The 17,172-nt window shown below is 38.2% G+C and overlaps 1 protein-coding gene across 3 annotated transcripts in view; it reads left to right on the forward strand.

Moving 5' to 3' along the window:
* Positions 1-17,172, forward strand: part of AKAP10 (A-kinase anchoring protein 10) — an 88,798-nt gene that overhangs the window by 10,147 nt on the left and 61,479 nt on the right. For 2 of the 3 annotated variants that reach the window (XR_002832276.1, XM_006101394.3), the window contains exons 2-4: positions 7,300-7,347; positions 9,263-9,445; positions 13,312-13,869. Coding sequence is in view for 2 of the 3 variants with exons in the window: in XM_006101394.3 (XP_006101456.1) it covers positions 7,300-7,347; positions 9,263-9,445; positions 13,312-13,869 (789 nt within the window). In the remaining variant the exon portion in view is untranslated. Of the gene's footprint in view, positions 1-4,404; positions 4,541-7,299; positions 7,348-9,262; positions 9,446-13,311; positions 13,870-17,172 lie in introns of all 3 variants that reach the window. The other variant, XM_023764853.1, reaches the window with a different exon arrangement.

The following is a 17,172-nucleotide window of genomic DNA, read 5'->3' on the forward strand; positions in this document are numbered from 1 at the left end:
CCCAGATTAGAGAGGGTGCAAGCTGGGGTGAGGGGACCCCCTTGCACCCAGTGCACAAATTTCATGCACCGGGCCTCTATTAAATAAATAATGAATTAATGAATAAGATTCCCTATCTCTTATTATATACATTCAGGGTTCAACAAACTTTTTATGTAAAAGGACAGATAGTAAATATTTTAGGCTTTGCAGGCCATATGGTCTCTGTCTCACTGTCTATCCTTGTAGCCATAGGAGTGTATATATATAAACAAATGGATATGGCTGTGCTAAAATAAAACATTATTTAAAAAAAAAAAAAACTTGTAGTGGCACCCTAGCCGGTTTGGCTTGGTGGATAGAGTGTTGGCCTGTGGACTGAAGGGTCCTGGGTTCGATTCTGGCCAAGGGCACATGCCTGGGTTGAGTGCTCAATCCTCAGTAGGGGCGTGCAGGAGGCAGCCAATCAATGATTCTCTCTCATTGATGTTTCTATCTCTCACTTTCCCTCTCTGACATCAACAAAAATATATATTTTTAAAAAAAACTGGTAGTGAGATGGATTTGGCCCATGTGCTATAGTTTGCCAATCCTTCATATACAGAAATAAATACCAAGTAGATAAGAGCCAGAATTTGAAAAAGCAGAACTTGAAATCATATAGAAGAAAATAGAAGGAGGAAAATCTGATTTGGGGCAGGAAAGGATATTTTAAAAAATAAGGCAGGAAAATACAATCCACATGAGTAAATTTGATGTTAAAATAAAAAAAACTCATACAATAAAATATACCTAAGGCATTTGCAGTGCAAACAACAAAAGATTCGTATTCAGGATATGTATAGAATTTCTACAAATAATAAAAGACAAAGAACATGAATAAGCAGTCCATAAAAGAGGAAACCTGAATAGCCAATGAACATAAAAGGATGTTACATCGAGAGAAGAACCAAGATGGCGGCATAGGTTAACGCTGGAGTTTGCTGCCTCGAACAACCACTTCAAAAATACAACTAAAAGACGGAACGGACATCACCCAGAACCACAGGAAGGCTGGCTGAGGAGAGATTCTACAACTAGAAGGAAAGAGAAATCCATACCGAGACTCAGAGGAGGCGCAGTGCGGAGGTGAAATACTAAGGTGGGGAGTGCATGTGGAGCGGGCCGGCGGCGGAGGGCGCGGTTGTTGTTTTCAATCGGGAGGGAGTTTCAGACTCTGAGCTCCAGATCTGGGCAAGTCTCTAGGGACCCAAACTCAAACGGGAGAAGTGGGAAGGCAGCTTTCTCTCCGAGGTTTGCAGCGGTTGCAGAGCCGCTGGGGACGGAACTGAGAGCAGCCATAACTGCTCGCTCCGCCCACCCTCTAGATCCCGCCCCGCCCAAGCCCTGCACAGAGGCATTTGCCGGATAGCCTCAGGCAAAGGCTATATTAGCACCGCCCTAGAGATTCAGCACAGAAGCTCTCCCACTGCAGACACAGCTGACTCTCATAGCCAGTTAGCCTGGAGGTCAATTCACCCCTAGTATTGCCGACAACAATTAAGGCTTAACTACAACAAGACTGCGCACAAAGACCACAAGGGGGTGCACCAAGAAAGCATAAAAAATGCGGAGACAAAAAAACATGACAGAAATGGAGGATATAGAGCTAAAAAACGCACTTTTGAAGGCTTTCAATAATTTGCTAGAAACTGCCGATAAACTTGATGAGAGCCTCAAGAAATCTAATGAGACCCTCGATGTTGTGATAAAGAACCAACTAGAAATTAAGCATACACTGACTGAAATAAAGAATATTATACAGACACCCAACAGTAGACCAGAGGAGCGCAAGAATCAAGTCAAAGATTTGAAATGTGAAGAAGCAAAAAACACCCAACCGGAAAAGCAAAATGAAAAAAGAATCCGAAAATACGAAGATAGTGTAAGGAGCCTCTGGGACAGTTTCAAACGCACCAACATCAGAATTATAGGGGTACCAGAAGATGAGAGAGAGCAAGATATTGAAAACCTATTTGAAGAAATAATGACAGAAAACTTCCCCCACCTGGTGAAAGAAATGGACTTACAGGTCCAAGAAGCGCAGAGAACCCCAAACAAAAGGAATCCAAAGAGGACCACACCAAGACACATCATAATTAAAATGCCAAGAGCAAAAGACAAAGAGAGAATCTTAAAAGCAGCAAGAGAAAGAGACTCAATTACCTACAAGGGAATACTCATACGACTGTCAGCTGATTTCTCAACAGAAACTTTGCAGGCCAGAAGGGAATGGCAAGAAATATTCAAAGTGATGAATACCAAGAACCTACAACCAAGATTACTTTATCCAGCAAAGCTATCATTCAGAATTGAAGGTCAGATAAAGAGCTTCACAGATAAGGAAAAGCTAAAGGAGTTCATCACCACCAAACCAGTATTATACGAAATGCTGAAAGGTATCCTTTAAGAAGAGGAAGAAGAAGAAAAAGGTAAAGATACAAATTATGAACAACAAACATGCATCTATCAACAAGTGAATCTAAGAATCAAGTGAATAAATAATCTGATGTACAGAATGAACTGGTGATTATAATGAATCAGGGACATAGAAAGGGAATGGACTGACTATTCTTGCGGGGGAGAGGGGAGTGGGAGATGCGGGAAGAGACTGGACAAAAATCGTGCACCTATGGATGAGGACAGTGGGTGGGGAGTGAGGGCAGAGGGTGGGGCGGGAACTGGGAGGAGGGGAATTATGGGGGGGGGGGAAGAGGAACAAATATAATCTGAACAATAACGATTTAATTTAAAAAAAAATGTAAAGAAACAAGCATAACATTTCTTCAACCTGAATCCCTTTGTAGTGGTTTCAACATGCCGGCACAGTGGAATTACCCAGGGAACTTTAAAATACCTATGCAACTAATCTATTGTAACAGAAAGTAGAGCAATAGCTTACATGGATGAAAGGAAAGGGAGGAGAGAAAACTTTTTGAGGTGATGAATCTGTTCATTATTTTGATTGTGGTGATGGTTTTGTGAGTGTAAACATATGTCAAACTACACACTTCAAATGTGTAGCTTATTAAATGCTAATTATACTTCAAAAAAAAAAGAGGATGTTACATCAAAGAAAATCAAGGAAATGAATTAAAAACACCATCAAATACCATTTGGGAACTATTAAGTTGGCAAAAATTAAAAGTACCAAGGATATAAATATGAAGTGCAGAGGTAGTGTAAATTGATATCACTACTTTCGTAAAAATAAAAAAAAAATGCACATAATATGTTACCTAGCAGTGCCATTACTAGGGATTTATCCTAGAGAAATTCTTATATATACACATAGGAAGACATGTACTCTATAAAATGTTCATCACATCAATGTTTGTGGAAATTAGAAACTAAAATCTAAATGTTACTTAACAGGAAAATGGGTAAATAAAGGCATATTTATTTAAAGGAATTAAGCAGCTAAAATGAACTAGAGCTACATGAAAACTAGAATTGCATCAATATAGACAAATGTTGAATTATTATATGAATGCAAGTGTAAGATATGTCTAGAAGAACATAAGCATACCTCAGAGATATTGTAGGTTTGGTCTCAGACCACTGCAGTAAAGCAAATATCAAAGTAAGTCACACAAATATTTTGGTTTCCCAGTGCATATAAAAGTTATCTTTATAGTCTATGACAGCGGTTCTCAACCTGTGGGTCGCGACCCCTTTGCGGTCGAACGACCCTTTCATAGGGGTCGCCTAAGACCATCTTGCATATCAGATATTTACATTACGATTCATAACAGTAGCAACATTACAGTTATAAAGTAGCAATGAAAATAATTTTATGGTTGGGGGTCACAACATGAGGAACTGTATTTAAAGGGCCAGAAGGTTGAGAACCACTGGTCTATGAAGTATGTAAGCAATAGCATTATGTTTAAAAAACAATGTACATACCTTAACTAAAAAATACTTTATTGCTAAAAAATGCTACCCATTATCTGAGCTAGTGGAGGGTCTTGCCTCTGACGGTAGCTGCTAATAACTGATCAGGGTGGTGGTGCCTGTACAACAGTAATGACGTTTGCCACATTGATTGGCTCTTCCTTTTGTGAATGCTTTCTCTGTAGCATGCAATGCTGTCTGATAGCATTTTACCCCCATAGAACTTCTTTCAAAATTGGAATCAGTCCTCTCAAACCGTGATACTACTATTTCAAGTTTATGTAATGTTCTGAATCCTTTGTTGTCATTTAAAAAATGTTCACATCTTCACCAGGAGTAGATTCCATCTCAAGAAACCATTTTCTTTGCTCATTCATAAGAAGCAACTCCGATCTGTTAAAGATCTATCTTAAGATTGCGACAATTCAATCACATCTTCAGGCTCCACTTATAATTTTTGTTCTCTTGCTGTTTCCACCACATGTGCAGTTACTTCTTCCACTGAAGTCTTGAACCCCTCAAAGTCATCCATGAGGGCTGGAATCACCTTCTTCCAAACTCCTGTTAAGTTGCTATGTTGACCTCTTCTCATGAATCACAAATGTTCTTAATGGCATCTAGAATGGTAAATTATTTCCAGATTTTCAATTTACTTTGGCAGCTATAGCCTTACAAAGTATATTTTTTAATAAGAAATACATTTGAAAGTCGAAATTACTCCTTGGTCTATGGGGTGAATATTGTGTTAGTAGTCAATGAAAACAGCATTAATCTCATTGTACATTTCCATGAGAGCTCTTGGGTGGCCAGGTGCATTGTCAGTGAGCAGTACAATAAAATGTTGATGCAATGGACTAATTCAGGCGAGGGGGTGTCCATTAAAGCCAAAAGTCTATTATATAATAAAGTAGGTTTTCTGAATGCATATGTTAAAAATTTGACAAATTAGTTTACCTGTTTTTACTTGTGTAGATAGGTTTGTGTAATTAAGTATGTATGAAAAGTTTAATTCCACAGAAAAGTTTTCTATACATATTACACTCAGTAGTCACTGTGAGTAAATAAATGCATATGGCTGGGGTGTGGCTTAGCACACATCCAAACCTTGGCTAGCACTCATTAAAACTGCAGCAGAGGCCTAGCTGGTTTGTTCAGTGGTTAAAGCGTTGGCCCTTCGACTGAAGGGTAACAGGTTTGATTCCTGTCAAGGGCATGTACCTTGGTTGTAGGTTCAATCCCTGGCCCAGTCAGGGCATATGCATGAGGCAACCAATCAATGTGTTTCTCTCACATTGATTGTTTCTCTCTCGTCTCTCCCCCTCCCACTCTCTCTAAACATCAATGGAAAAAAAATATCCTAGGGTGAGGTTTAACAACAGCAAAAAACCTGCTGCAGAAAGTCATGACATGGGACAACAGAACCAATTACCACACAATGCGTGGTGATCATGTGTTAATCATTTCCCGAACATTGTTTAAGATCTGTGACCTTGGATTTAAATATGTAAATTATACTTGTAGATATGTAATACTTATTTATGGCAGTGAAATTACTACAGTGTTTTTTCTAACATAAGGCCTATTTGCTAAAATTTGTTTAAAATAACAGTAAATTAATAACAAAAATGACCTGTTGATTTAATTATAAGCAAATCTTAGTTCAAAGCATTTTAAAATTAACAGGGTGTTAATTTTCACATATAACATATGGACCAGAAGTTTTGTCCATTAAGTCTGAAGTCCGTTGAATTGAAGTCCAACAAATTGAGGGTTTACTGAAATATATTGAAAGCGAGTATTTTCTTCTGAGCAGTAGGTCTCAACAGTGAGTTTAAAATAGTCAGTAAACCATGTTATAAACAGATGTGCTATCATCCAGGCTATGTTGTTCCATGTATAGAGCACAGTCAGAGTAGATCAGCATAATTCTTAAGGGCCCTAGGATTTGTGGAATGGAAAATGAGCATTGGCTTTAACTTAGTCACTAGCTGCATTAACCCCTAACAAGAGAGTCAACCTGTCCTTTGAAGCCAGGCGTTGACTTTTCTCTAGCCATGAAAGTCCTAGATGGCATCTTCTTCCAATATAAGGCTGTTTTGTCTACAGTGAAATATGTTGTTTAGTGTAGCCACCTTCATTAATCATCTGAGCTAGATCTTCTGGATAACTTGCCGCTTCTACATCAGCACTGGCTGCTTCACCTTGCACTTCTGTTATGGAAATGCCTTCTTTCCTTAAGCCTCATGACCCAACCTCGGCTAGCTTCGAACTTTCTTCTGCAGCTTCTTCACCTCTCTGTCTGACAGCAGTGATCAGTACCTGAAATGATCTTAACTTATTTTTGTCCATGTTTGTCTCCACATACTTGCATGTGGACTTCTTAAAGGCAGGACTATCTTCTCCGAGCCAGGCAAGTACTTGGTACATAATAGGCACTCAAATATTTGTTGTGGATTGATTTATCAGATACTATGAGAGCTAGTTATTTCCTGCTAGTAGCCTTTAATGTTTAAGAGCACAATTAGGGAGATGAGTACATTTTGGGATTTATTTTGATAGGCTTTTCATGATGAGGTTAAAGAAAATTTAATGTTGGAAAAACACAAGAAAAGTAAGGAGGGTTGAAAATAGTCTTATGTTAGATCTGTAAGAGTTCACACTTGGCCTAGGCTGCCATGCACCTTCCTTTCTTAGAAATATTGGTAGCGTATCTGCAGTAGAATTTCTACCGTTTTGTATGATACAGGAGAGATTGTATAATTTTTTAAGAAACAAATTGTTAAACCTTGAGTATTAGAAGTTTAAAGTGTTTTTAAGTTTGGAATGTTTGTATTTGGTGCTGTGGGGGGAAATACACAATAAATAAGATATGATGTACAACCAAAGAACTCTTTCTTCAACATGCATCTAGAAGTGGGTTGTACATAGTAATAATATCAGCAAACACCCTAAATTTACTGTGTGGTAGTTACTCCTCTAAACCCTTTACAAGTATGTATTTTTTTCATCCACAACCCTCTAAGGTAGGTATTATTAGTATTGACCTAATTTCAGAAATCAATGAACTTGAGACCCAGAGGAGTAAAGTACTTTTCCATGATCACATGGCCAATAGGCAGCAGAGTCAGAATTTGGGCGCAGGTATTCTGACATTGTCTCTCCATAGCATACTCGGTGTCCTTGACTGAATGCTGTCCAGAGGTCACTTCCTTAGAGAGTCTCCCCTGATGCATGCATGCCCTGCCCCCTGCCCCCAGGCAGTTAGTCCCTCCATGTAGAATTTTGAATACTTATCTGTTAGAATAAAGCTCATCTAATATTTACAATGTCTAGAATGTATCTTTTTTACTATAAAGGTTGGTCATGAAGCTCTTTTTCTTCTAGTGAAAGGCAAAGAACAAGATAAGACTTCAGATGCCAAGACAGTTAAAGGTGAGTTCAGCAATATTCCATTGTATTAAAAAAGGATGTGCTTTGCATTTATGAGCTCTTCAATCCTGTTATCCTCTCCCTTCATTTGCCATTCATCATTTCTTCCCTTTTTTAGAATTATTTGTGATTTACTTATTTCCCTGTTTAACTTTTATATTCCCCAACACCTAGCATATAATAAATAGGTTTTCACTAAGCATCTGTTGGCTGTTCTAGTGATTACAGTGAATCAGTGCCTTCCTTGTTAATCACACATTTGATTGTTCCCTAAAAGTGATTAGTTGATTTTATTTTAAAACAGCAAAAATCGAAAAATACTCTTAACTGACAGCTAGCTGAGTGAAAGCACTGCCACTTGCCAGGCTTGGTTTTCTGTTTGTCCACCAGTGTGGATGGTAACAGTTTTCACTTCATTACTTTGGATGAATGGCCTTAAATTTATTCTGAGAACTTTATTTGAATCGGTGTATTAGCCCTATTTATAAGACATTCTTAGTTTATACTCTCTGCTGTAGTTTTGACTGATTTCATTCTTTCAATGTACAAAGATTATAATGGGAAAATTATAATGGAAATTATTTCCATAGCCATTACATATTAATTTTATAAATAGAAGTTATTTATATGAAATCTGTGGGTTGCTACTTATTTAGATTTTTCTTTCAAATGTTTATATGTTGTGTGACTGGCATTGAGTATTAACTCTGTATGTTCATTTTGCCAGAGACTATAACTTAAGAGATTTGTAAGATGGTTTCCTGCTTATTTCTGATCATTTAAAGCAGCGGTTCTCAACCTGTGGGTCGTGGGGGTCGAATGACCCTTTCACAGGGGTCACCTAGGACCATCGGAAAACACATATATAATTACATATTGTTTTTGTGATTAATCACTATGCTTTAATTATGTTCAATTTGTAACAATGAAATTGGGGGTCACCACAACATAAGGAACTGTATTAAAGGGTCGCAGCATTAGGAAGGTTGAGAACCACTGATTTAAAGCCATTTGAATTCCACATTAGTTCATACTGCCCTCCAATTTGATTGGCATTGATAGAGGCTAAAAGCCCTTAGCAAGCAGAGGCTTGTGAAGACTAGATTTGATGGTACTAGGAAGGAGGGATCGTGATGGCTCAGGCATATCAGTCTTGTACACTAACAGTATAACTTTGGAAGTCATGTAACTTCCTTCAGATTCTTCATTTGTAGGTTAAGAGGGTTGGCCTACCTAACTTCTACATCTGTACCAGGCTAAAAAAAGTTCCATGCTTGTATTCTATTTATGACTGTATATAATCTGTGCTTAGCATTCCTGACATAATTAAAAAAATAATTTGAAGACAGCTTCATTGCATAATTCTCCCAACTCTTGTTGAATAATTGATAAATATAGATACCTGGAAACAGGTATGGACATTCATGTTTTTCTCTGCTTTATTCTATAAACAGGTCTCAAGGAGTAATAGATTAAATTACAGTACTATGTATTTTGTCTTTCATAAGAACTATTACCAAGTATTACTCAGATTCTGTGTCTGGGAGCTATTTACTAAGATAGAGAGCACCTGTCTGTTGGCTGCTCAATAAAATAAGTGGTGTTGCCCAGCCAGTGTTGCTCAGTGGTTGAATGTCAACCCATCAACCAGTAGGTCATGGTTCGATTCTTGGTCAGGGCACATGCCCCAGTTGTGGGCTTGATTCTCAGTAGGGCGTATACTGGGGATTAAGCCTGCAACCCGGGAATCGACCTGGGATGGTCAACCACTGAGCCATGCCGGTGGGCAAAACACTTAATTTTTAAAGTTCTTTCAAAGCCCTCTTTTGAGAAAACAGAGGGCTTTAATAGAACCTTTAAGATCATTTTAAGAAACTATCAAATTTTAATTTTTAACAATTTTTTTGAAAAATTATAGCCTCAAATCCTATATATTCCCCACAAAAAAGCACTAAAAATCATGCCTTGCTGGAGGCTGCAGGACCAAGTCATATTGCAATCAATGCCATTTCTGCCAACATGGACTCCTTTTCAAGTAGCAGGACGGCAACACTTAAGAAGCAGCCAAGCCACATGGAGGCCGCTCATTTTGGTGACTTGGGTAAGTGACAATCACTTTTTCTTAACTTACAATAGGAGGAAGGAGTTCAGTATAGCGTGTGAAATTCCTGCCAAAGGATACTGAACTGTATAATTAAAAAATGTATACAAATTAAAATAACAGCTGTAAGTGTAATGGAAGCACTGTGTTTTGTTCCTATAAATACAAAATATAAAGGACACCCAATAGAAAAATTGGCCATGTCCAGAAGAAGAAATACATTTGGCTTAATTGTGTGAAAAAGATGCCTCATTTCACTGATACTCAGGGAAATGCAAATTAAAATAGGTAAATTTGCTCTCACCGGTTTGGCTCAGTGGATAGAGCGTCAGCCTGCAGACTCAAGGGTCCTGGGTTCAATTCTGGTCAAGGGCATGTACCTTGGTTGCGGGCACATCCCCAGTGGGGAGTGTGCAGGAGGCAGCTGATCGATGTTTCTAACTCTCTATTCCTCTCCCCTCCTCTCTGTAAAAAATCAATAAAAAAATATTTAAAAAATAGGTAAATTTTTTAAAGTAAATAAATATTTAAAGTTTGACAATTTGTTAATGTAGATGCAAAAAAGAGCCACTTCTTTTTAGTGGAAGTGAAAATTGGTGAAGATTTTTTAAAAGATAATTTGGAAGTTTTTATCAAAATGTATACAATTTAGTCCTTAGTATGCTCACATGTATGCACAAAGGTGTATACATAAATATGTATATAAATAAGGCTATTCATTGCAGTATTGTTTGTGATAGGAAAGAATTAGGAACAAGATATAAATACCCACTGATAGAGAAATAGTTAAATTTTGGTATACCCATACTCTGGAATACTGTGTAGCCATTTAAAGTCTGAAAAAGACATGGAGAAATGTCTGATATGTTAAAGTGAAAAAGCAGCTTACATAGCAGTATGTATAATAGGATCCCTGTTGTGTAAATAACTCCTTTCTCTCCCCACCCTCTGCACATGCAAAAAAAAAAAAAAGATATGCAGGAGATTTCTTATAACTGCACATGAATCTACTATATCAGAATTAAAAGTTTAATTAAGAAAAATTGTAAGTCTTGCAGGGGATCAGGATTTCTTGAAGTTCATGAAGGGAGAGAGATAGAGAGTTAGAAACATCAATGAGAGAGAAACATCGATCAGCTGCCTCCTGCACATCTCCTACTGGGGATGTGCCCGCAACCAAGGTACATGCCCCTGACCGGAATCGAACCTGGGACCCTTCAGTCCGCAGGCCGACGCTCTATCCACTGAGCCAAACCGGTTTCGGCAGAATTAAAAGTTTAATTAAGAAAAATTGTAAGTCTTGCAGGGGATCAGGATTTCTTGAAGTTCATGAAACAGATGTCTACAAAGATGAACTAGCTAACATTGACAATAAGATAGTAAGGATGATGACATGTAAAATGCTTCAAAGGAAAATTATTTGAATAGCAAAGGATTAAGAAAAGCCCTTTTGAAAAATTGACGTAACCATCAGTTAATTTTATGAAAATAAACCTCTTTATGTCGTCCTGTGAAAATTTAAAAAAACACACCAAGATTTGATTTTTTGTTTTTTAATTGCTGTGGTTATAATCACAACTTAAATTTAGTTAAATGTAAAATAAACTTGTTTTTATTAAGTTTGGTTTTATTTTTTAAGATAAAATTCCAGAGCTACTCTTTATTCTGTTTTAAATAATATTGAGAGTTCATAACACTTTTCTAGCTATATCTACACAACCACAATTGTTCCCCAGGATAAGTTCCTAGAAGTGAAGTTTTTGAATTGAGAATCATGCAGATTGCTTAAGGTTTGTTATCTGTTACTGAATGCTCCTCAAAAAACCTCTCATTATCAGTGGTGAGAGTGTTTCCTGTTCCATTCTTGATAGTGCTTGTTATTATTTTTTTTTCAAATTTTTTTTATTGATTTCAGGGAGGGAGGGAGAGACATTGATGATGAGAGATAATCACTGATCAGCAGCCTCCTGCATTCCCCCCACTAGGGATTGTACCTGCAACCTGAATCAGGCGGGAATCGAACCGAGACCTACTGATTCATAGGTCGATGCTTAACTATTGAGCCACACCAGCCGGGCTATTATTTTTTGAAAAAATATCTTCCAGTTTGACAAGCTAAAAAGGTTATCTTGTATTAATTTGCTTTTCTGGAATTTTTAATGAGGTTGAATATTTTTTTTTAAATTATTAGCCTTTTTTCTTTCTTTGGGACTAGTACCATAAGATTTTTTTTTTATGTATATTTTTTTATTTTAGGTAGGAAGGAAGTGGGAAAGAGAAATAGAAACATCAATGATGAGAGAGAATCATTCATTGGCTGCCTCCTGCATGCCTCACACTGGGGACCAAGCCTGCAACCCGGGCATGTGCCCTGACAGGGAATCGAACCGTGACCTCCCGGTTCATATGTCGATGCTCAACCACTGAGCCACACCGGCCAGGCCATAAGATTTTAAGAAAAGAATTTACATGGTCTTAATCGTTGTAGTAAACCTAGTTACTAATAACTGGAAAGGAGCAGTGGGGAGGCCAAATAGTTCAGGCACGCCATTTGTGTGCTTTGCCACAGATCTCTGGGGGAAGGGACTACCAGGGGTGGGCAAACGTTTTGACTCGAGGGCCACAATGGGTTCTTAAACTGGACCGGAGGGCCGGAACAAAAGCATGGATGGAGTGTTTGTGTGAACTAATATAAATTCAAAGTAAACATCATTACATAAAAGGGTACGGTCTTTTTTTTTTTTTGGTTTTATTCATTTCAAACGGGCTGGATCCTGCCCGAGGGCCGTAGTTTGCCCACGGCTGGACTAGTCGGAGGAAGAATAGACGCATACCCAGTAAAGTCTGGGTGACATAGGGAAGGTACTTGTTTGTCAGTCAAACCTGGGAAGAGGTCATTGGCAAGAGTAAGCGTAGCCACTGCAAGCTCAAGAAGACTTGAGATATTTAATCTCCTAATAAACAAAGGAGTTTGCTCTCTGCGCTCTTGCTGGCTTGTGTTTTGGGGACTCTTGGAACTCTTGTTGCAGAGCATGCTCTCTTGACTCCCCTCACTCGCCCACATGGCTCACGGCTATGTGGACCACACACAGTGGGCTAATGGACTGCAGCTAGCCTGATGCTGAACGACTCAGCACCCCATGGAATGGGAGCTTTGGATGCTGACTTTGCTCCCAGCTCTGCTGAATCCCCAGCAGCACATCTTCCAGGATTGGATTAAGGGAAATGGGACTTTGGAAATCCAGAGATAATTCCACACAAATAAAAATCATTCATTTTCCTGTGGGAGTCTCAGATAATACTTTTTTAAAAAAAATATATATATATATTTTTATTTATTTCAGAGAGGAAAGGAGAGGAAGAGAGAGAAAGAAACATCAAGGATGAGAGAGAATCATTGATAGGCTGTCTCCTGCACACCTCCTACTGGGGATCGAGCCACAACCTGAGCATGTGCCTTTGACCGGAATTGAACCTGGGACCCTTTAGTCCACAGGCCAACAACGCTCTATCCATTGAGCCAAACCAGCTAGGGCAATAATTCTTTTTCTTGAGATATTGTAAAAACCCGACTCCCTAGTATCCACTGGGAAAGGGGATTCCCCACTTTCACCAATAACAGTCTGAATTTCCATTTAAAAAGATGAGGATTATTTGAGTAACAAAGAGCTTTTTAATAATTTAAGTAAGTTTTGGACAGTAGTTTCTTTGCTTGTTTAGAAACCAAAACCATAGTATTTCTAGTTATTTATCCATTTAAATAGCTAGGAAGTAAACTTTATTTAAGGACTTTAATGCTAAAGTTGCCTAATAGGTCAGTCTTAAACTATTTATTACTGAACTGCTAATTCTTTTGCTTTTTTTAGGCAGGTCTTGTCTGGACTACCAGGTTCAAGAGGCCAAATCAAGTCTTTCAAAGACTCTTGAACAAGTCTTGCATGACACTATTGTCCTCCCTTATTTCATTCAATTCATGGAACTTCGGAGAATGGAACATTTGGTTAAATTTTGGTTAGAAGCTGAAAGTTTTCACTCTACAACTTGGTCCCGAATAAGAGCATACAGTCTGAGCACAGTGAAGCAGAGCTCATTGGCTGAGCCTGTCTCTCCATCTAAAAAGCAAGAAACTGCAGCACCTTTTGTAACCGAGTCTCTTGACAAGAGATTAGAGGATTCTAGCTCAGCCCAATTGCTTGTGACCCAATCAGAAGAAAGTGACCTGAATAATAGAACTAGCAACACCCAGAATCGCTTGCTCCTTTCGGAGGAATGTGACAGTGCCCATTCTCTCCATCTTGAAATGGCCAGAAGAGAAGCTCATCAACTTTCCATGGAAACCCAAGAATCCTCCCCCAGACTTACAGTAGCCAGTAGAAATAGTCTTTCTTCTCCACTAAAGGAATTATCAGGAAAACTAATGAAAAGTAAGTGTGTGATTTCCATCTTTCTCTTTTTCCTTTTTTTTTTTAAATCAGTGTACAAAGTGGAACTTGAGATGGAGAATAAAAGGATCAGACTTATTTTTTCTCCCATATTTACTTTTAAATTTGGAAAGATTTGGAGAGTGTCCTGGAGTAGGATCAGTGTAAAAAAAGGAACAGTGATAGATATAGTGATTGGATTCTCGAAGAAGAATGTTAGCAGAATTAACAAATGAAGAAAGGTCAAGTACCATCCTACTTATCCTTCCATAGATTTTTTAAATCAAAGCATTGTCCAGATAGGTTTAGTCCATCCTGTCTGTCTTAATTTTATTACACTTTTACTGTACTTTGCAAATAAATTTATATTTTAATTGGTAGTAAATGACAGTTATTGTGTTCTCATTTAGTAGTCAGGACACCTCTGTGAGGTAGGCTTTATTATTCTGTTTTGCATGAGAAAACCACGGCTTAGAAAGGTTAAGTAACTTGCCCTAGGTTTTATAGTAAGTGGGAAGCTAGAATTATAGCCCAGGCATTTCACAGCAGCATCCTTTCTTTTTTTTTATTCTCTATTTGGAAATTATACACTCTTATTTTTCCATTATCACCTTCTGGAAATCTAATTCGACAGCCTTTGTGTTTTTTATCCTACGTGTTCTTTGTTTCTCAAAAGGGCTAGCTAGGTCCGTGGTTGGCAAACTGCGGCTCGCGAGCCACATGCGGCTCTTTGGCCCCTTGAGTGTGGCTCTTCCTAAGCCTTAGGAGTACCCTCATTAAGTTAATAACAATGTACCTACCTATATAGTTTAAGTTTAAGAAATTTGGCTCTCAAAAGAAATTTCAATCATCGTACTGTTGATATTTGGCTCTGTTGACTAATGAGTTTGCTGACCACTGGGCTAGGTGATTTTCTTTCTGTTTTTTTCTCATTTGCTTATTTTTTTAGAGCAGTTTAATGTTCACAGCAAAATTCTGGGGAAGGTACAGATTTCCCAGGTACTGCTTAGGCATTGTTTTGGTTTAATCTTCTACCCTTTTTGGGTCCTGGGGCAACTGTCTTTGAAAGTGCAAGCTCTAAGTCTCTTGAAATTGGTGGCTTTTCTCAGGGGAATGCCCTCCGGGTCTTGCACTTTTACCCATCTTGATTTGCCACTAGCTTCTACAGGTCCACAATTCCTTACCTGCAATTCAGAAATACAGAAAGCGTTGACTGCCACAAGTTATTTTAAACTGAACAAAACTTGACCCGAACTGTTATGAACTTATTGCAGAAATATGAATGTGTTTTATTCTGGGGTATTGTCCCACATGCTGCTGGGATTATGGTAACGGTATATATAAATACAGTACATTACCTCTGTAAATGCCCCCACACCCTAGTTCTGAATCTAGAAGATTACCAGCCCCAGAGGGTTCAGACACAGGAGCTGCTGTTCTTGCTTCTGCCTCTCGTTTCCCGTCCTTTACCACAAGCTCTGGCACACTTTTTAACCCTTTGCACTCCGAACCATTCTGGACATTGGCTACCAGCTACTCGACGCTACTTTGCGGCAGAAACGTGCATTTACAGACCCTCGTATTATTTAGTATAATTTTGGAACCAAGTAACGTATTATAATGATATTGGACTTATATGAATTGGGTGACATCGAGGAATGTATATTTGCAAAAAAAACAATATTTTATTGTTTATAATTTTGTACAGTATGATAAGTTTTGTAACACTCCCCAATATGCATTGCAGGCTGATTAGTGCATGTTTGACAGTAATAAGTGGTTTGACGCCTGCCACCAGGTGTTTTCCTGTTAGAACACACAATGCAGTCCTGTTTTCTTTGTCCCACATCGGGAATATGTAGTTTATTGTTTAATTCGACACAAAACCCGCTGACATTTCTTGTATATATCTTAGTAATTTTACGATATTTTGATTTAATTTCTTGTGCCATTTCAAGATAAAACTTCAGGGAAACATGCATGTCTCAAAAAGTTGCGTTGAAATAACTCAATTCCCCGTAATCACTAATAAACTGCAATGTCCCCTGAGAGGGGACATCCGAGTGATATGCTAGAATTCCGATGTCCCCTGAGAGGGGACAGCGGAGTGCAAAGGGTTAAAAAGCATTATGGGAGTTTCTTTGAACACATAATCTGGCCCATTTCTGCAAATGGAAGTCCAACATCCGTTTCTTACATTAAAATATACTGTATTATTTTTTAAAACTCTCATTGGATGGTACTTAATTTTAATAAAAAATAGAAATAGTAGTGGGGTTATTTTTAAAGTATTTGTTTTCTCTTTCATTATTTTTAAAATTTATGTGCAGTAAATTGACTTTTTTGATGTATACTTGTATGAATTTTGACACCTGCATAGATCCCTGTAACTGTCACCACAAGCAGGAAGACCTTTGTAGTTAAATCCTCTGTATCCCAACACTTGCAACCTTCCATTGTCCATATCTCTAGTTTTGCCTTTTCCCGGGTGCCAGATAAGTGAATTTGTATAGTATGTAGCTTTTTTGTTTGTTTGTTAATTCTCATGCAAGGATATTTTTTCCATTGGTTTTTAGAGAAAGTAGGAGGGGGAGGAGAGAGAGAGAGAGAGAGAGATTGATTGATTGATTTATGTGAGAGATATCGGTTGGTTGCCTCCCACACATGCCCCAACTGGGACCAGGGTTCGAACCTGCATCCCAGGTACATGCCCTTAACCAGGAATTACACCCATGACCCTCCAACCAGGAATTACACCCATGACCCTCCAACCACTGAGCCTCACCAGCCAGGCTATATTCCATAGTTTTGAGCCTGGTTTCTTTTACTCAGCATAATAGCTCTGAAGGTCATCCATGTTGCTTATATCAATAGTTCATTGCTTTCTGTTGCTAAGTAGTATTCCACTGTATGGCTATACTATCCATTTACTTGTATGTTATTCCAGTTGTTGATGATTATGAATAAAGCTGTTATAAACATTTGTTTACAGGCTTTTGTGTGAACAAAGTTTTATTTCTCTAGGGCAGATTCTTCATAGGGGCGCTGGATTATGTGATAAGCGTGTATTTGATTATCTAAGAAACTGCCAGACTGTTTTGTAGAATGGCTGTAGCATTTTGCATTCCTATCAGCAATATATGATAGTTCTATTTCTTGTTTCCTTGTCAGCACTTGGTATAATTGGCTTTTTGTTTATTTAGATTTTTTAAAGCCATTCTAACAGATGTGTAGTGATATCTCATTTTGCTTTTCCTGTGCATTTCTCTAATGGCTAATGAATGATAGTGAATCATGTACATATTT

Source organism: Myotis lucifugus, unplaced genomic scaffold (genome assembly GCF_000147115.1).
Source record: "Myotis lucifugus unplaced genomic scaffold, Myoluc2.0 scaffold_355, whole genome shotgun sequence".
NCBI lineage: Eukaryota > Metazoa > Chordata > Mammalia > Chiroptera > Vespertilionidae > Myotis > Myotis lucifugus.